The 16710-nt window shown below is 43.0% G+C and overlaps 1 protein-coding gene across 1 annotated transcript in view; it reads left to right on the top strand.

The window, feature by feature from the left end:
- The window catches only part of il17rd (interleukin 17 receptor D), an 89334-nt gene that overhangs the window by 58553 nt on the left and 14071 nt on the right, over positions 1-16710 (top strand). Inside the window, exons 5-9 of the mRNA XM_078543535.1 lie at positions 806-920; positions 4687-4844; positions 6171-6236; positions 7956-8010; positions 9114-9224. Of these exons, the coding sequence (XP_078399661.1) occupies positions 806-920; positions 4687-4844; positions 6171-6236; positions 7956-8010; positions 9114-9224 (505 nt within the window). The remainder of the gene's footprint in view (positions 1-805; positions 921-4686; positions 4845-6170; positions 6237-7955; positions 8011-9113; positions 9225-16710) is intronic.

Here is a 16710-nt window from a genome sequence, read left to right as displayed (position 1 = left end):
CTGCAGCATGACTTCCCAGCTTTTATACTCAATACCCCTGCCAATGAAGGCAAGCATGCCATATGCCTTCCTGACTACCTTATCCACCTGCGTTGCCACTTTCAATGACCTGTGGACCTGTACACCCAGATCCCTCTGCCCGTCAATGCACTTAAGGGTTCTGCCATTTACTGTATAATTCCTGCCTGTATTAGACCTTCCAAAATGCATTACCTCGCATTTGTCCGGATTATACTCCATCTGCCATTTCTCCGCCCAAATCTCCAACCGATCTATATCCCGTTGTATCCTTTGACAATCCTCTTCACTATCTGCAACTCCTCCAACCTTAGTGTCATCTGCAAACTTACTAATTAGCCCAGTTACATTTTCCTCCAAATCATTTATGTATACTACAAACAGCAAAGGTCCCAGCACTGATTCCTGCGGAACTCCACTAGTCACAGCTCTCCATTCAGAAAAGCACCCTTCCACTGCTACCCTCTGTCTTCTATGACCAAGCCAATTCTGTATCCATCTTGCCAGCTCACCTCTGATCCCGTGCAACTTTACCTTCTGTACCAGTCTGCCATGAAAAGTGAGGTGTTTGTGCTCGGTGGCATGTTTTTAAAAAAATTACTGGTAATGCTGTAGGGTCAGTAGCTTAGAACCTCTCAAGGTTAAATGGCACAAGTATCTTTGAAAGAAAAATGCACTGTCAGCTACAACTCCTAGGACAGATGGAGGGGTAAGCTATGGTTTTTTCCAGTCTGCAGGATTTTTGTGTTTCTTTATGCATTCCATTTAATTTTGGTTCTATCTTCAGGTTTTGAAATCGCATCCATTTCGAAGTTTGAAGTTTAAAATACAATACAATGTGACAATTTTACCATTTCCGAACCTTGTGGAAGAAAACAATACCTTTCAGTTTGAGGTTGAACGTAAGTAGTGGTTAGTGTAACTGATATGATAACTTAAGAGAATTGTTATAAGTATAAAACCTGGAACCAAGTCTCCATTTATTAATAATACAACACTTCAACAGTAATATTGCAGTCCGGTTGCAATAGGTTAATCAACCCGAGTTGGACCAGCATGACAACCTGTGCCATTGTAAGTGGATCTTTGCACCCACCTGTATTTGGGGGAAAAGACTGATTTTTTTTTTTAGGTAGAAGAGAAGCTGCTTCTATAACACCCCTGGACAGTTGATATAAAAAATATTCTCAATGTTGCATTGCTGGCATATGGCCGATTGGCAGCTCTCAGCTCTTGTTTAACTTGGTTAGTAATGAACAAGAAAGGCCTAAAGAAGTATCTTCGCCCAGCATAACCAATTGGTATCATTCTCTCACACATTACTAAAGATTTCTAAACGGAGTCCTAAATCGACGTTTGTGGCTTCACCAAAGCATTTCAGCTTAATTAGCGAAATGCTAATACAGCATAAATAATCAGAATACAAAGTTCTTAAATCTCAAATTTATGAAAAGCATTTTAAAATGAAATGCCTCCCGCAATCACCAACAGTTCTAAACGAATACAGGGTTTGTGATATTCCCTTTTTAAAGAATATCTTTACAATCTAGGAAAGAGCAATGCCACCATTCTCACTTAATGAAATTTTGTGTCAGTTCGCTTGAAAATAAATTTCTTTGAGTACTTGCTGCTAGTTGAATGTTACTTTTACTTTTAGTTTACTTTTAGTTATTTAGACAGAGACGGTTAAAAGATGAAAGAGTTTAGACTATGAGCATTTAGTTCAAACTGTTAACATTTCCCATTGAATTTAATTAAAAAACAGTTGTGGTTTTCTTTATTTTTTTGCCATTTTAGGATGAGGTGGCCCATCATCATCTACTTTCTGTTTAAAGCTTTCAGTTGCTGTGCTGTAAAAAGGCCTTGCAATAGATTTAAATTAAGATGTATGCTGTTATTTGAGAGCGAGAATGAAACACGCAGTATATCATGACAGGATAATTCCCCTGATTTGAAAATCATTTCCCTCTGTTCCAACACGGCTTGTGGAAACTTTATGAAAAAGATAATGGCCTGTATTTTGTGGTTAAAAATAACAATGAGGTTTCGGTGTTCACCATTGTTAAACTGGAAATCAGGTAGCGCTCGTGCAGTTAAACGCAGAAACCGGGAAGTTGCTGGCCAAGATTTTTTTATTCATTCAGGGAATGTGAGTGTTGCTGGCTAAGCCAACATTTATTGCCTATCCCTAATTGCCCTTGAGAAGGTGGTGGTGGTGAGCTGCCTTCTTGAACCGCTGCAGTCCATGTGGTATAGGTACACCCGCAGTGCTGTTAGAGAGGGATTTCCAGGATTTTAACTTAGCGAAAGTGAAGGAACGGTGATATAGTCCCAAGTCAGGATGGTGAATGGCTTGAAGGGGAGCTTCTAGGTGGTTGTGTTCCCATCTGTCTGCTGCCATTGTCCTAGGCTGTAGTGGTCATGGGTTTGGAAGGTGCTGCCTAAGGAGGCTTGGTGAGTTCCTGCAGTGCACCTTGTAGATGCACTGCTGCCACTGTGCATCGGTGGTGGAGGGAGTGAATATTTGTGGATGTGGTGCCAATCAAGCGGGCTGCTTTGTTCTGGATGGTGTTGAGCTTCTTGAGTGTTGTTGGAGCTGCACTCATCCAGGCAAGGGGAGAATGTTCCACCACACTCCTGACTTGTGCCTTGTAAATGGTGAACAGGCTTTGGTGAGTCAAGAAGTGAGTTACTCACCGCAAGACTCCTAGCCCCTGACCTGCTCTTGTAGCCACATTATTTATATGGCTAGTCCAGTTCATTTTCTAGTCAATGGTAACCCCCAAGATGTTGATATTGGGGGATTCAGCGATGGTAATGCCATTGAATTTCAAGAGGTGATGGTTAGATTCTCTCTTGTTGAAGATGATCATTGCTTGGAATTTGTGTGACGTGAATGTTACTTGTCACTTGTCAGCCCAAACCTGGATATTGTTCAGGTCTTGCTGCATTTGAACACAGATTGCTTCAGTATCTGAGGAGTCGCAAATGGTGCTGAACATTGTGCAATCATCAGCGAACATCCCCAGTTCTGACCTTATGATGGAAGGAAGGTCATTGATGAAGCAGCTGAAGATGGTTGGGCTGAAGACATTACCCTGAGGAACTCCTGCACTGATGTCCTGGAGCTGAGATGACTGACCTCCAATAACCACAACCATCTTCTTTTGTGCTAGGTATGACTCCAACCAGCGGAGAGTTTTCCCCCAATTCCCATTGACTTCAGTTTTGCTAGGGCTCCTTGATGCTACACTCGGTCAAATGCTACCTTGGTGTCAAGGGCTGTCACTCTCATCTCGCCTTGTGAGTTCAGCTCTTTTGTCCATGTTTGAACCAAGGCTGTAATGAGGTCAGAAGCTGAGTGACTCTGGCGAAACCCAAACTGGGCATCAGTGAGAAGGTGATTGCTAAGCAAGTGCCGCCTGACAGCATTGTTGATGGCCTCTTCCATCACACTGATGATCGAGAGTAGATTGATGGGGTGGTAATTGGTCGGGTTGGATTTATCCCACATTTTGTGTACAGTACATATCTGGGCAATTTTTCACATTGCCGGGGGTGGGGGCATGCCAAGCTCTGGAGCACAAGCCTTCAGTACTATTGCTAGAATATTGTCAGGGCCCATAGCCTTTGCTGTATTCAGTCATTTCTTGATATCACATGGAGTGAATCGAATTGGTTGAAGACTGGCATCTGTGATGCTGGGGACCTCCAGAGGAGGCCGAGATGGATCATCCATTCGACAGTTCTGGCTGAAGATTGTTGCAAATGCTTCAGCCTCATCTCTTGCACTGATGTGCTGGGCTTCCCCATCATTGAGGATGGGGATTTTTGTGGAGCCTCCTCCTCCAGTGAGTTTATGACTGGATATGGCAGGACTGCAGAGCTTAGATCTGATCCGTTAGTTGTGAAATCACTTAGCTCTGTCTATTGCATGCTGCTTATGCTGTTTGGCGCACAAGTAGCCCTGTGTTATAGCTTGTCGTCCATGGAACAGTATGAAGTTGCTGTACTTGTGTAATAGTTACACAGTAAACTTGTCAGAAAAAGTTAGGACTTGGTGATTCCAATGTAAGTAAATTTCTAATGGTGTGTTAAATCTTAATCAGTATTCCCTCTAAGGTGCAGAACCTGGAAGATACGCACAGGCCACTCAAGTTGTCAAATGTAAAAAAAACATGAGTGCTGGCCACACAGATTTAATAGAACTGTGCATTGAAATTAACAGTCTGTGCACAACAAAAAAAATTCAGAGGGACATTGGTCTTAATTATTGCTAGTGCATTAAAATTTGAATTGTAATTTTTAAAAACTTTCTATTTCTGTCTCTTTACTCTCTCTCTCTCTCCCAATTCCATCTTGATTTGTTAAGGAGATACACAGTTGCTTGCCCTATTCACACAGGTCCCAGTCCTTCTGTACAGAGCACCACGCTTCTCTGGCTCTCTAATCACAGCAAGTTCCAAGGTAGAGGCCCATAGAAAGTCTGTAGGAAAACATTAATGTGATGAAAGGCTAGTGCTGTTCATTTACTCCTGAATGCAAAATCCAGGCCAAATGTAACTTGCAAAAAATGAGCTTGAATTTTTGCTGGAACTGTACTGTATTATTCTAATAGAGCAGTTTATATTAGTTACTAATTTTCATTTGTTATGTTTTTGCAAACAGACTGGTCTCCAAAGAATCTGGATGTCAACCAATTATACCAGTCTACAAATTTAAATGTGACCTTTGACTTGGCTCCTTCAATTTTTGGATTTAAGGCCTATCACATACGCTGCAAAATGGTGAACACCGGTTTCCACAAGGACAAGAACATATTTGTGGTAAGCAAATTAGAGAGCTGTGTAACTTTGTAATGCTATATACTTTGCGCTAATTATAAAGCTGGGCAAGATGAAGTATGGGCAACCTATTTCCCAAGCCTTTGATGATGTCAGCTGTCCCAAAACAGTAGTTTTATTCAGATCCTCTTGCTATTTACTGTATGGATAGCTTTCCCAATTCCTGAGGTCTCCTATCTTCTTTCAGCTGGAGTGTCTTTTTTGGGGAATGAGGAAATAGCCTTAACTTTTAACTTTTTTATAGTTGTTGTGTAATGTGAGATGCATACCTTTGGGCTTGAATTGTGTTCTGTAAGTTTCCTTTCCTCTCGAAATGCTTTGTTTCCCTCCAGTAAGATGGATAGGGAGATTCTCTTATGTAAATTAAAGGCAGTAAATCATTTTCTAGATTTCGCTGAAGCATTTAACCATTTGACTGGGTCTCATTGCTGAGGTTAACTTTAGAACCAATTTTAATAAAAATTCAGAATCTATAGAAATTAATCATTAAGGTTAAGCTTTGAACTTCCCTGTTAAGGGAGCAATGGAAAGAAGCATTCACGAGGCTTGGCTGGTCCCTCTTTCGGCTATTCCCATGTTACATGGTGTTGCTGCAATGCGGGTTTGGCGATTTGGCGGGTGGTTTTATAGCCGGGTACCCTTCCTGCCGCTAACCCTTCCCGTTTATCCAGGCTGGGAACCGGCTCCGATACATGCTGACTGAGCTGTACCAGTGGCTGTGTCCTTCCTTGGCCAGCAAGCCCTGGAGCGGGACCTGAAGCCAGAGCTTTCCAGGAGAGCTACCCACTGAGCCACTGTAGCTCCTGAGCACTAATGAGGGTATTTATCCAAAAGTATTGCTGTGTTTTTTTGTTGACAAAATTAGGAAAATGTATTTAAAGTTGATAATGCCACGTGACAGCTCCTTGAAATATTTTTTGTGGCTTTACATTCTTTTAATAAGTAGCACTTCACTGAGCTTCCTCAGAAGGGAATAATGGCTGCCCAGTGTGCTGGCTGCCAGGTTTATGTTGGAATGACGCAGTGTTCTGTCTAATCTTTATTAGATAAGACACCACAAAGCCCACATTTAAGACTTGAAGATCTATGATAAATATTAACTTTGATGTATTGAACTGAGGTATGAACAAACACATGTTGGTGACTTTCAGGCTTGATGTCAAGCATCATTTAAGCCCACTTTCATAAGTTAAGAAAATTTAGCACTACTGCGGAAGAAATTGTCAAACCTTAATATTTGTGGAACTTTAAACTCTGTCAGGATGTTGTCTAAATATTCAGTAAGAAATGTTTATTTTGCTCTTACAGGACAATAATATGACCGTTGTGAGTTATGTTTTTCATGATCTTTACCCAGGCACTTACATCATTGAGGTATGATTCTTTTATATTTGGGCATTTTTCAAGTTCTGCTTCCAATGTTGTAACTATTATGTTAACTTTCCAGCCCTATAACTCCTTCAATTCTGGTGCCTTGTGCACCCCTGATTTTCTTTACTCCACCGTTGGTGACCATGCCTTCAGTTGCCTAGGCCCTGAGCTCTCAAATTCTCTCTTTAAACTCACCTGCATCTCTATCTTTCCCTCTTCCTTAAAGATATTTCTTAAAACCTACCTCTTTGACTGAGATTTTCGGCCATTTGTCCTAACATCTTTCACTGTGGTTCACTGTCAAACTTTGTATGCTCCTGAGAAGCGTCTTATGTTTTACTATAAAGGCACCATATAACTGCAAATTGTTGATGTCTGAATTTAACCGCGTAAGACTGCAGCTTTTCTCCTTGAGGTAGAACACAGCATCTGGCTGTGTCTCAGCAGGGGACTGCTGAACTATCTCCACACATGGGGAGAAGCATCAGATTGGTTCCCAGCCATGTGGGTGAACGTTTTAATGGCTTTGTGCTCTGGCTGCTTTCTTTAATTTTTCTCTGTTAAATCTGTTATCCTTGGTCTCAAATTCTTTTTGGTGAAATGGTTTGGTTCAAATTCCATTCTTCCAAATGAGACTTTGATTTGTGCGTAAAGCATTTTAGTACAGCTTTGTCCCATCTGTTTGCAAACAAGTTGCAGCTGTGGGTTACGACATATGCTCCATGAGATTGCCACATCGCAATTATTAGTTTGTGTGCAAAACGTTTTGCGTGCACCTCTTGCATAACACTGCGACCAACCTTATTTTCTTCCACCTATTATGGTTCAATGGCCTAGACATTCCTGGGGATGTGTAGCGTTATAATGGCACATCTAAGTGGAAGGGCCCTAGTACAGTACAAAACAAAGAGGAAATTATGTATTAAGTGATTAGGCCATCCCTTATGGGACTCTTGATTTTCTTCAAATTTTTGTGCTGATCCGCCGTTAGTCATCACTGAGAACAATTGAAAAGTATTTTTAATGCCTTAGTCCTCTAGCAAAAATAATGCAATTGCAATATTGTTGCATCATGACCAGCTTCCACATCACTGCTGCTTAAATTAAAATGTAATGGTGCTGGTGCGCTGACAATGGTGTGCTATAGATGAGTGCCATACCTGGGCATTCAATAGAGCCAGTTTTATGTCTTTACATTCTCATCCTAATTAATGTAGTCGCTGAATTTCTGAAAAAAATGGCTGCCTGCTTCTAATTTGCTGTCATGTCTTCTCTGGTATATTCTAATTACAATTTCAGGAAAATATGGATTAAGTTATTAACTGCAAGATCAGAGTGCTAGGTGTTGCAGGAATATCTGAGCCAAAGGTTTTTCAGAATCAACACCCACATGCGCAGACTATCAACAGTAAACATGCTGAAATTATGCCAGGAGTATGTTTTCTTCTATTTCCCTCTTGATAAGTGTCTTGAAAATATTGTTTCCTTGTTCCCATTTTCTCCAGAATTATTTATTCTGATATGGCCCAAAGAGAGCCCCAAGTAATAATGCAACATTAAACTTTATGTATTGGGAGAAAAGACCTTAAAAAAATCAGATTTTATAATTTATTGGTAGTTAGTCACTTCAACGTCAAGCACCTTCTTCTAACTGCTCTTTGTAGCCTTGCACGTTTTTGTAAATTATCCAATTGAAGATGATCTCGTGTCTTTTTTCTGTAGGTGACGGATTCTAGCAATACCACTGGCAAACATGTCAATTTCACAGTGAGGCCAGGTAGAGTATATTTTCAAGGTTGGATTATGGTACTATTGGGCACACCTCAGCACATGTATGTTTAATCTCAAATATGTTCAGAAATTATTAACAAATAACTTATTTGCATAGCTCAAAGAAATTAGCTTGAGGGAAGGGACCTTATCAAATCTTAGCATGACCAGGTGAGTTGGGAATTAATGTTGGCAGTTTTTGTACTTGCTTCACTGGGTTGCCAACTTTACTGAAGACTGGTATTTCAACTGAGTGATTGAGCCTTTCACGAATTCTACAAAATCATTCCAACACACTGGATTGGTAGGAAGTAAATTTTCCTGTTGACGTGATGGCCTTATGATTAAAAATCCAAGAAGACAGAAGGATTAATATATAAAATGTTCCCTTCCTAGGATGTTAGCTCTGTAGATTTTTTTGGCATGCATGCTTCAATCATTAGGGATATCCACAGTTGTAACATATAGTATAATTTTTAAATTCTGTTACGTTTTCTCTCTTCGCCTCACTCTTTCCTGAAGTAAGACTTCAGGAATGCAGATCCCTCTTATATATGATCCTAGTAACCATTATTTAGATATAAACCTTAATGAATGTCAGCATATTACTCGACAACAAGAGGAAAAACAGCTAAGGCCAGTCTTGGCCTCTCTGAACACAGACCTATGCTGTAGTCTTTCAGTGATTCACTGAATCATTTAAGCAAAAATTTGTTCCCTGATCCAAGGTTGGCTATGATGCCTGTACTGCTATTCCTGCTGGGATCAGCAAGTTGGCACAGAATGGGAATGGATTCTGAGATATTCCTGATGTAAATGGCTGAGCTTCTCATTGAAAAATAATCTGAGCTGTCAAAGGAACCTAAATCTAGTTTATGAAACATAAGCTATTTGTCAAAAATCAAGAACTTATCAAACTAGCATGAATCTTTATAGTGGAAATATGTTACTTTGAATTTATCTTGTGGATGGCAACAGAACATACATATGAGCTTATTAACTGTTAAACACCAGTGGTATTGCATCTATTGGTGCCACTACTTGGCTTTTATACCAAGTTTATGTTCGGTAAACTAATATGTTTTATGTTTTATCATCCTCTTCCATCAGTGCATTATCCATGGGCTGGTCCAATCCGAGCAATTGCCATCACAGTTCCGTTAGTGATTGTGTCTGCAATCATCACTCTCCTCACAGTGGTGTGCTGTAAGAAACAGCAAAGTAAGAAACATACTGCCATTTTGTTCCAGGACGTAAAAAAAAATCCTTCTGAAGTAAATTTGAGGTCAATTTTGAACTTTTTTTTAAAATCATGTTTCAGAATCTTCTTTTGATTATTTGTCTACTGAAAAGGATTGGAGAGGAAAAGGTACTTCTGAAGTGTTGGATTTTAAAACTCTCAGATTTGCACAGGGACAGGTTTAAAAAGGAAGGATAGAGATTTCAGCTTTTCAGAGCATATGAGTTAAAGGCAGACTGCAGTCGTCCAGGACCATCAGGAACAATAAGGAGGTCATTATTCCACCCTGGGGGAGTTCCTAACAAATAATCATTCCATAGTGGTTGGAATGCTCCTTCCTGTTGCACTTTGCATGAAGCTAAGTGACAGAGCATGGGAGTAGGTTTGAATAGTTGCAATTTGCCCAATTCCCTGACAGTGGGAGGGGTCAATAATCAAGCGCAGACTTCCTGTGGGGACAGGAAAGTAAACTTGCATGTTGACAGTGAGGGTAGAAAAGGAATAATGGTGGACAATAGTTAGAAGGTCTTGGATTAGTTTACAACTTTGCTGCCTGGGCAACAATCTAGTGGAGCATGTTTCCTGATTGTTGTCAAATTTGCTCAGTTTTCATTCCATTGAAATCAGTGAAACAAAACTAGGATGGCTTCTATGAAAGGCAGCTGAACCTGGCTCACTGTACCAGCTCAATGCCCAGGCAGCAAAATTAACAACTGTGCCTCACATGTGCTCCCTTGTTTAAGTCAAGTAAGACAATTCAGCCATGTGGGGAAGCATGGGCTATCCTTTATTTTGTATTGTTATTCAAGGTAAGTTCTATTGATTGAACCAAATGAATCTGATCATAACTGTTGCTCTGCATGTTCACCTTGGTATGAAGTGTCAAGAAAAGCCAAAAAAATGGTTACTGAATCATATCAAACTGTCATTACCTAATATTAACTTGGACTAGCTTTGAAGAGATTTGAAGAAATGCATATGAAAAGACATGAAAATCCAATTGTGGTTGCAAAGGGACTTTTGTTGTTGCTTCTATGGAGTTCTGCTATTATATCATAGTGCGAGTTGACTCCCATTAAAAAAGACTGATATAGTTACAGCCTAGAGAGAATCTACAGCTGACATTTCAATCCTTGAATAAACATTAATTCTTTTTCTCACAAGTTTTCTCCCCTCCCCTTTCTGGATAGAGTTAACAGGCTATTCAATTATGATGGGAATATTCTAATTCAGTCCTTACACAATGGCAATCAAGGGCAGAAACCATACGCAACATATCAGTCAAGTTGTCGGAAGCAGCAAATGAAATGATTAACCAATCAATCTGTTTTAAATAGCATTGGTTGAATAACGAATATTAGCCAGGATAGCCAGAGAACTTCCTCTTCTTTGAATAATGCAATAGGATCTTTACGTCCATATGGCCTTGATTTAATGTCTCATCTGAATGATTGAACTCAACAATATAGCAATACTGCGCTGAAGTGCCCACCTGCATTGTGCTCAAACCTTGGAGTGAGACTTGTGCACATCTTTTGAATAGATGTTTTTAATGGGCATGAGAACACAGGCTTTATGGAATATACTGAACTAACTTCTCTCTCAAGTTTTGTAGTGAGACTCTGCCAAAACCTTGCTGTCTTTATCTACTAAACGCTTCCTCATCAGGAAATAAGACAGGAGTTAGTCCACAAATTTACCCCTTCTGATTAGAGGTTACAATTGTATTCAGCAGATATTTGATTGGGCTGAAACAAAATAAATTGAATTGGGGTTTAAAAAGTGTCAGTCAGTGCGAGGCTAGAGATATATAGATACAGCATCTGACATGTCAATTACTTTGCTATTGTGTCATGCAATTTTTTGTGTGTTAAGTTCCTGATTTTTACTTGGCGAGAGAGCAAAATAGGCGGGCAAATCACCCTGGTATTTCTCATGGGTTTCCTGGATAGCTACAGAGCAGCAATGAGAGGCCTGCAAATGGAGTGATGAAGGATCAGTGAATTTAACATTCATTTTTTGAAATATGATGGAACACATTATTCTATTTAAAAATTCCCAATAAAAGCACATTTTCATTAAGTTCAGGTTCTCAGAGATGCTTTCCCTCATGGGACTGTCACAATTTTCACTATCCTCTTTGAAGTAGATGAAGGTTGCTATGTAACTATGTTTATTGTTGTTTGTGTTTAATTCTTCCAAAAAGAATTAATTAATACGTTTAGTTGCTTGGTAGCATAGAACTTGGGAATTGCTGTAAAAAGAAACACGATGTCAAAGCTTTTCATGTTGCATTCATCAGGACAGATGCAAGAATGCCAAATTTCAAAGAGCGCAACAGTTTATACTGCATGAGAAAAGGGTTTTGATTGGTTGGCACGTCGACTCTGGTTGAGGCATTGCCATGGAGAATGCACTGTCCTCTGCAAGCAAAAGGAACATGTCCGGGCATTGCACCTTTTTTAAATTAAACAGAAGCATGGGTGGCAATAGTTCTCCATAGCAAAGCCTCAACCAATCAAAGCCAACTTGCCAACCAATCAGACCCCTTCCCATGCAGTATAAATTGTTGTTTCCTTTGAAATCGGGCATTATTGTGCCTGTCCTGATGAGTGTAAGACAAAAAGCTTTGACAGCACATCTCTTTTTTTCAGCAATCAAAACATTTGATGTGAAATCTTACTTTATTTTATGAGTTGGAATATCAGAGTCAAACCAGCATGAGCAAAGCTTTTAAATTATTTTACAAAGAAAATGCAGTTCCTGATGCATCAGTTTATATGTGCAATGTCTACATATTATAAAATTAAATGAATGGATCTGCATCATCAGTTATATAGCTTTCCCTAGCTTAAATCCGTGTGCCTTGGTTCTAGGATTCTCTATGGCAAAAAAGCTTGCCTATTTCTGACCCCTTGTGTTGTGACATGAATTCAATCTGTTTTCCAATTAATGTAGCCATTTTGCTGAAACAATGGGCGGAATTCTCCCATTCCGCCTGCAGCTGGTTTCGTGGCGGGCGGGAGCGGAGGATCCAGCGGGAGGCAAAAACTCAGAAACCTGCCATCGTAAAACCAGGTCGTGTTTCTCCTGACAGTGTTTTCATGGCAGGCAACGGGGAGGGGGGGCTGTGGAATGGCAGTCGGGGAAGGGCGAACACAAGGGTGACCTTTCTGGGGTCACCCTCTAACCTCTTGTTGTCGCCGGAGTGAGCAGGAGTCTGCTTAGAAAGAAAGGAGGAAGACCTCCTTGCGATGAAAGCCACATAAAGCTAATGGCTTCATTAGCACTGTTAAAGGGATACTCAGAAGTCCATTGCTTCACATCACAGTCATTGCATTTCAAGTGTAACACATAGAAATGTAGAATTTGGGAATGCAGACAATAGTGAGGGAGACACAGCTTTTATATATGGCGTTCCATCAATGAAGGCCTGTCATGCGTTTACCAGATGTGACACTCCTAATGGCCCAAAGGCGTTCCACTCATTGACCATGAGCAACTGAGTGGTCATTAATATGCCACATCAGAGATTGGAGCACAGAGCTAGGTTGGGTCACTCATCTCACTGAAACTTTAGCATCCCACGCAGGGCTCAAGATGTTAAATATCTGTGGTGCCATTTTGGTCAGCTCGATGTGTGTGCTAGTGTCTCAGGGACAAGGCGGCATCAGCCACCATGCAAGTAGGGCAGGAGAAAGTATGGACACTTATAGTCTCCAAACATGTCATCTTCCGAGCTTCGCTTTCTTGCCCCTTGAATCATTAATGTCTTCAATGTTTCCTTTCGGAGAGAAGGCAAAAGCAGATATAGATCCAGGGCTCAATGCTGCCTTTCTCAGGGTCCTAGTGCAATGGAGGAGGTGAAGGAGGGAGAGGCGACTCTGTGCGCAGCTCCAGCAGGAGGGACATGGTCAAGCGGAGCCACAGCATAGACAGGAGAGTCAGGAGGAGAGACCCAGACAATGGGGGTAATTCACTAGACCTAGGGCTTATCGTCCAAGAGTCTCCTATTTACAAATGAGTGAAAGGCAATGCTGTGCGTTGTCCCGAGATTTGGTACATCACATATGCCACATTCTTCATGAAGACCTGACGCCACATGGAGTTGTAGGGTATCCCCTGCCAATGGCTTTGAAGGTGACCACTGCACTCAATTTCTTGGCCTCTGGTTCTTTCCAAGGATCAACAGATGACCTGTGTGGCATCTCTCAGTCCACAACACATCGAGCATAAAGGAGGCCACAGATGCCCTTTACAGGAAGACCCATCATTATGTGAGGTTTGCTCTGGATGAAGATAGCCAGGCTGTGAGATTCACTGGCTTTGCCGTCGTCTCAGGCTTCCCAAGAGTGCAGGGTGTACCAGACTGCACCCATGTGACTATACAGGCTCCATGCCAGCAGACCATAATGTTTATAATCCACAAGGACTATCATTCCTTGTGTGTGATCACCAGAAGCACATCCTGCACATTTGTGCCCAGTACCCTGGGAGTTTCCATGACTCCTACATCCTGAGTCATTCCCAGGTGCCTGAGATTTTCGAGGGGCTATTACATCTGAAGGGATCGCTGCTTGGGGATAAGGGGTACCCACTGAACCGCTGGCTGATGACACCAGTGCGTTGCCCTCAGAGTCGTTCCGAGGAGAGGCACAACACTACTCACACGTCCAGACGCTCCCTTATAGAGCAGACCATAAGGCTTATGAAGATGCGCTTCAGATGCTTGGACCGCTCAGGTGGCTCACTCCAATACACTCCCGACATCATCACAGTGTATTACGCCCTTCACAATCTGGCTATGCAAAGAGGTGACCCCCTGCCAGAGCATGACCTGGAGGAGGATGAGAGCTCATCAGAGGATGAAGATCCGGAGACCTAGGAACCTCAGGAGGTTGCTGAGGGTCAGTATGAGTGCGATCACACCATGGAGAAAGAAAGATGTGGGAGACCCGACCATGATATGTTAATCACTGACAGGTTCCAGGAAGAGTAAAGTCAAGTGAGGGAATATGGCCACATCCCTCCTCACCTTCAATGCCATTTTCTTTCAACTCGGGGATGTCCACCCTGCCCACTTGCAGTGAGAACGAGTCCCGCATTCACACTTGCCTTATGAATCGCCAGGCCATGATCTTTGCTTTGGTTCGTGGGGCTCTGTGAGTGAGCTCACTCTGGGAACTGAGAGCCCATTTAGGAAGAAGGCTGATGCGAGAGAAGAATTGAAACCTTCGCCACCATCTAATGATGCCAACACTGCTACGACTGATGTGGACATGCCGAGGGATCTCCTCCTCCCGTGCATGCCCTTTCTTCAGCCAATGCCACTGAGGAGACACAAATGCTGCTAGAATATCAATGCTGATGAGCTGCCCCCACTCAATGGTGTTCCTTGAGGAAGAAGGGTTAGAAACACTTACATCACACACTTCCAATAAAGATTTAAACATATCTCCCTGACATCACACAAGGGTGCAGAGACTAGTTCAACTGAGGTTGACATCACAGGAATGTTAATCTCACATTGGGGACACTATCACCGAGTGGGAGGAAGGCTAAACCTCAAAATAAGAGGGCTCCAAAGTACAAAGTCACAACACTTTCAGTTGACAGGAACATTCACATAACCATCAAATGTATTAACAAAAGTGCAATTTAATTACATGTTTAGCACACCCGTGACTTCAAATTTTCTTAGTTTTCCTAACTCTACTGCTCCGCCTGGGTACAGCCCTGACATCCACAGCAGAGGTGGAGCCAGCCTGCAGACTGCTATGTACTGATGTCTGTGATGACCTTGGAGGATGTCCTCTGATGGCCCGAGGCCTGGAGGCCCCAGCCTGATAGGGGTCACCTGCTCAGGGGCAGAATTGCCTTCTGCAGCCTGAGAAGCTGGAGTAGATGGGGTCACAGGCAGAGGGGGCTGTGAGTGGCTGCACATCCTCGGAGTGTCCTGAGAGGAGGTCCCTGGGGTGTCTGGCTGACGCTCATCTTCCCTGTGGAGGCCCGAAGGCCCTGCCCTGACTCCTGCAGGATATGGTGCATCTGGAGGGAGGTCAAGGTGCTTCGTCCCCATGTCACCTACATCTTGATGGTGTCCACCAGGGTGTGAGGCCATGGAGTGCAGGGCTGTGTACAAATCTGGCAGGAGCTGCTGAACCAAGGTCTCTATGGCGGTCACCAGCCTTCCATTGGTGACCTTGAGGCGCTCGCATGTTGGAGCCACGACATCAGACAGAACCCGACAGACTCCTCCATCGTTTGCTCTAATCTGCTGAGTGACTGTCGAAACTCTGCCGGATGTTCCGCTGCCTGTCGTTGCATCTCCAAAATAGATCTGGCGGCTGCTTCCAGAGGTTCATCATCTGAATCAGACCGAGCGGGTGGCTAGTCTCCAGCAGCCCTCTGAGTCCTGGAAACCTGGACTCTTCCTGCCTCCGACTGCTTTGGGGACAAATCAGTGAGGTGTTCCCCAGAAAGTGAGGCTGAGCCTAATCTACATCTGTGCCTCACTGACGTGTGTGTCTCTGAGCTGGTGGAGGGTGCGTGTGAGCGCCGTGATGGTTCTTCTTGAGCCTCGTCCTTGGATGAGGTCCGGGGGCTCGCACTGGTGGTGCTGGACTGGCTTGGGGACCTTGATGTGCTTGTCCCTAGAAAATAGAAAAGAGAGTTTCAGTTAATGAGCGTGAGCTTGATAAGACTGCACATGACTCACTGTGAACGTCAGAATTTGATGAGATGATGGAGCTGTGATCCATACTAGGCTGGTTGGAGAGGCCAATCTCCCCTTCCCCACAGGAGCGATCCCTGTCGTCCCCAGCCAGCTCAGCTGTAGCGTCCTCGAATTCACTGAGGGCGAGGATGTTGGACGTCCCTCCCCTGGTCTGCACACTCTCACGCCTATTGTGCGCCAACTTGGCCTGTATGAAGGAGAAAGAAAGGTATGTGATGAGAAGGGATGGAGCAGAGACTGGGTGAGATGCATGTCCCCTGTGTGTGGTGAGCCCTCCCCAGAAGGACCAGAGAATGAAGAGTGAGCAACGTGTTAGATGGGATGGTGGTGATGTGAATGTCTCAGTGAGAGAACGAGTGCTGATATGTGTTCGCCGCTAATGGTTGCATTAAACCCTTGAAGAGAGTAGCCATTTGATTACATGATGCCATGATAAGAGTTTGATATTGGAGGGCTTTGACGGATGACTTACCTGGCGGAGCGGGTGGGATCATTCTTCCTCTTCCTGCACTGAGTGGTGCTTCAGGCACGGGTGTCAGCCACGCTGACCTGCTCCGTTACAGTGTCGCAGGCCCGAGCGGTGAGGCTGCTGCGCTTTCTGCAGCCATCCGTGGGGTAGAGTTGTTCCTGCACCCTTCTGACCAAGGCCTGGAGGGCCTGGCGGGTGAAGCGGGGTGCAGACTTTGTCCTGAGACTTTCAGCCTTTCTCTTATGGGTTGCAGACATCTGTG

Source organism: Cetorhinus maximus, chromosome 6, assembly GCF_964194155.1.
Source record: "Cetorhinus maximus chromosome 6, sCetMax3.hap1.1, whole genome shotgun sequence".
Lineage (NCBI taxonomy): Eukaryota > Metazoa > Chordata > Chondrichthyes > Lamniformes > Cetorhinidae > Cetorhinus > Cetorhinus maximus.
This window is presented reverse-complemented; position numbering and strand designations above follow the sequence as displayed.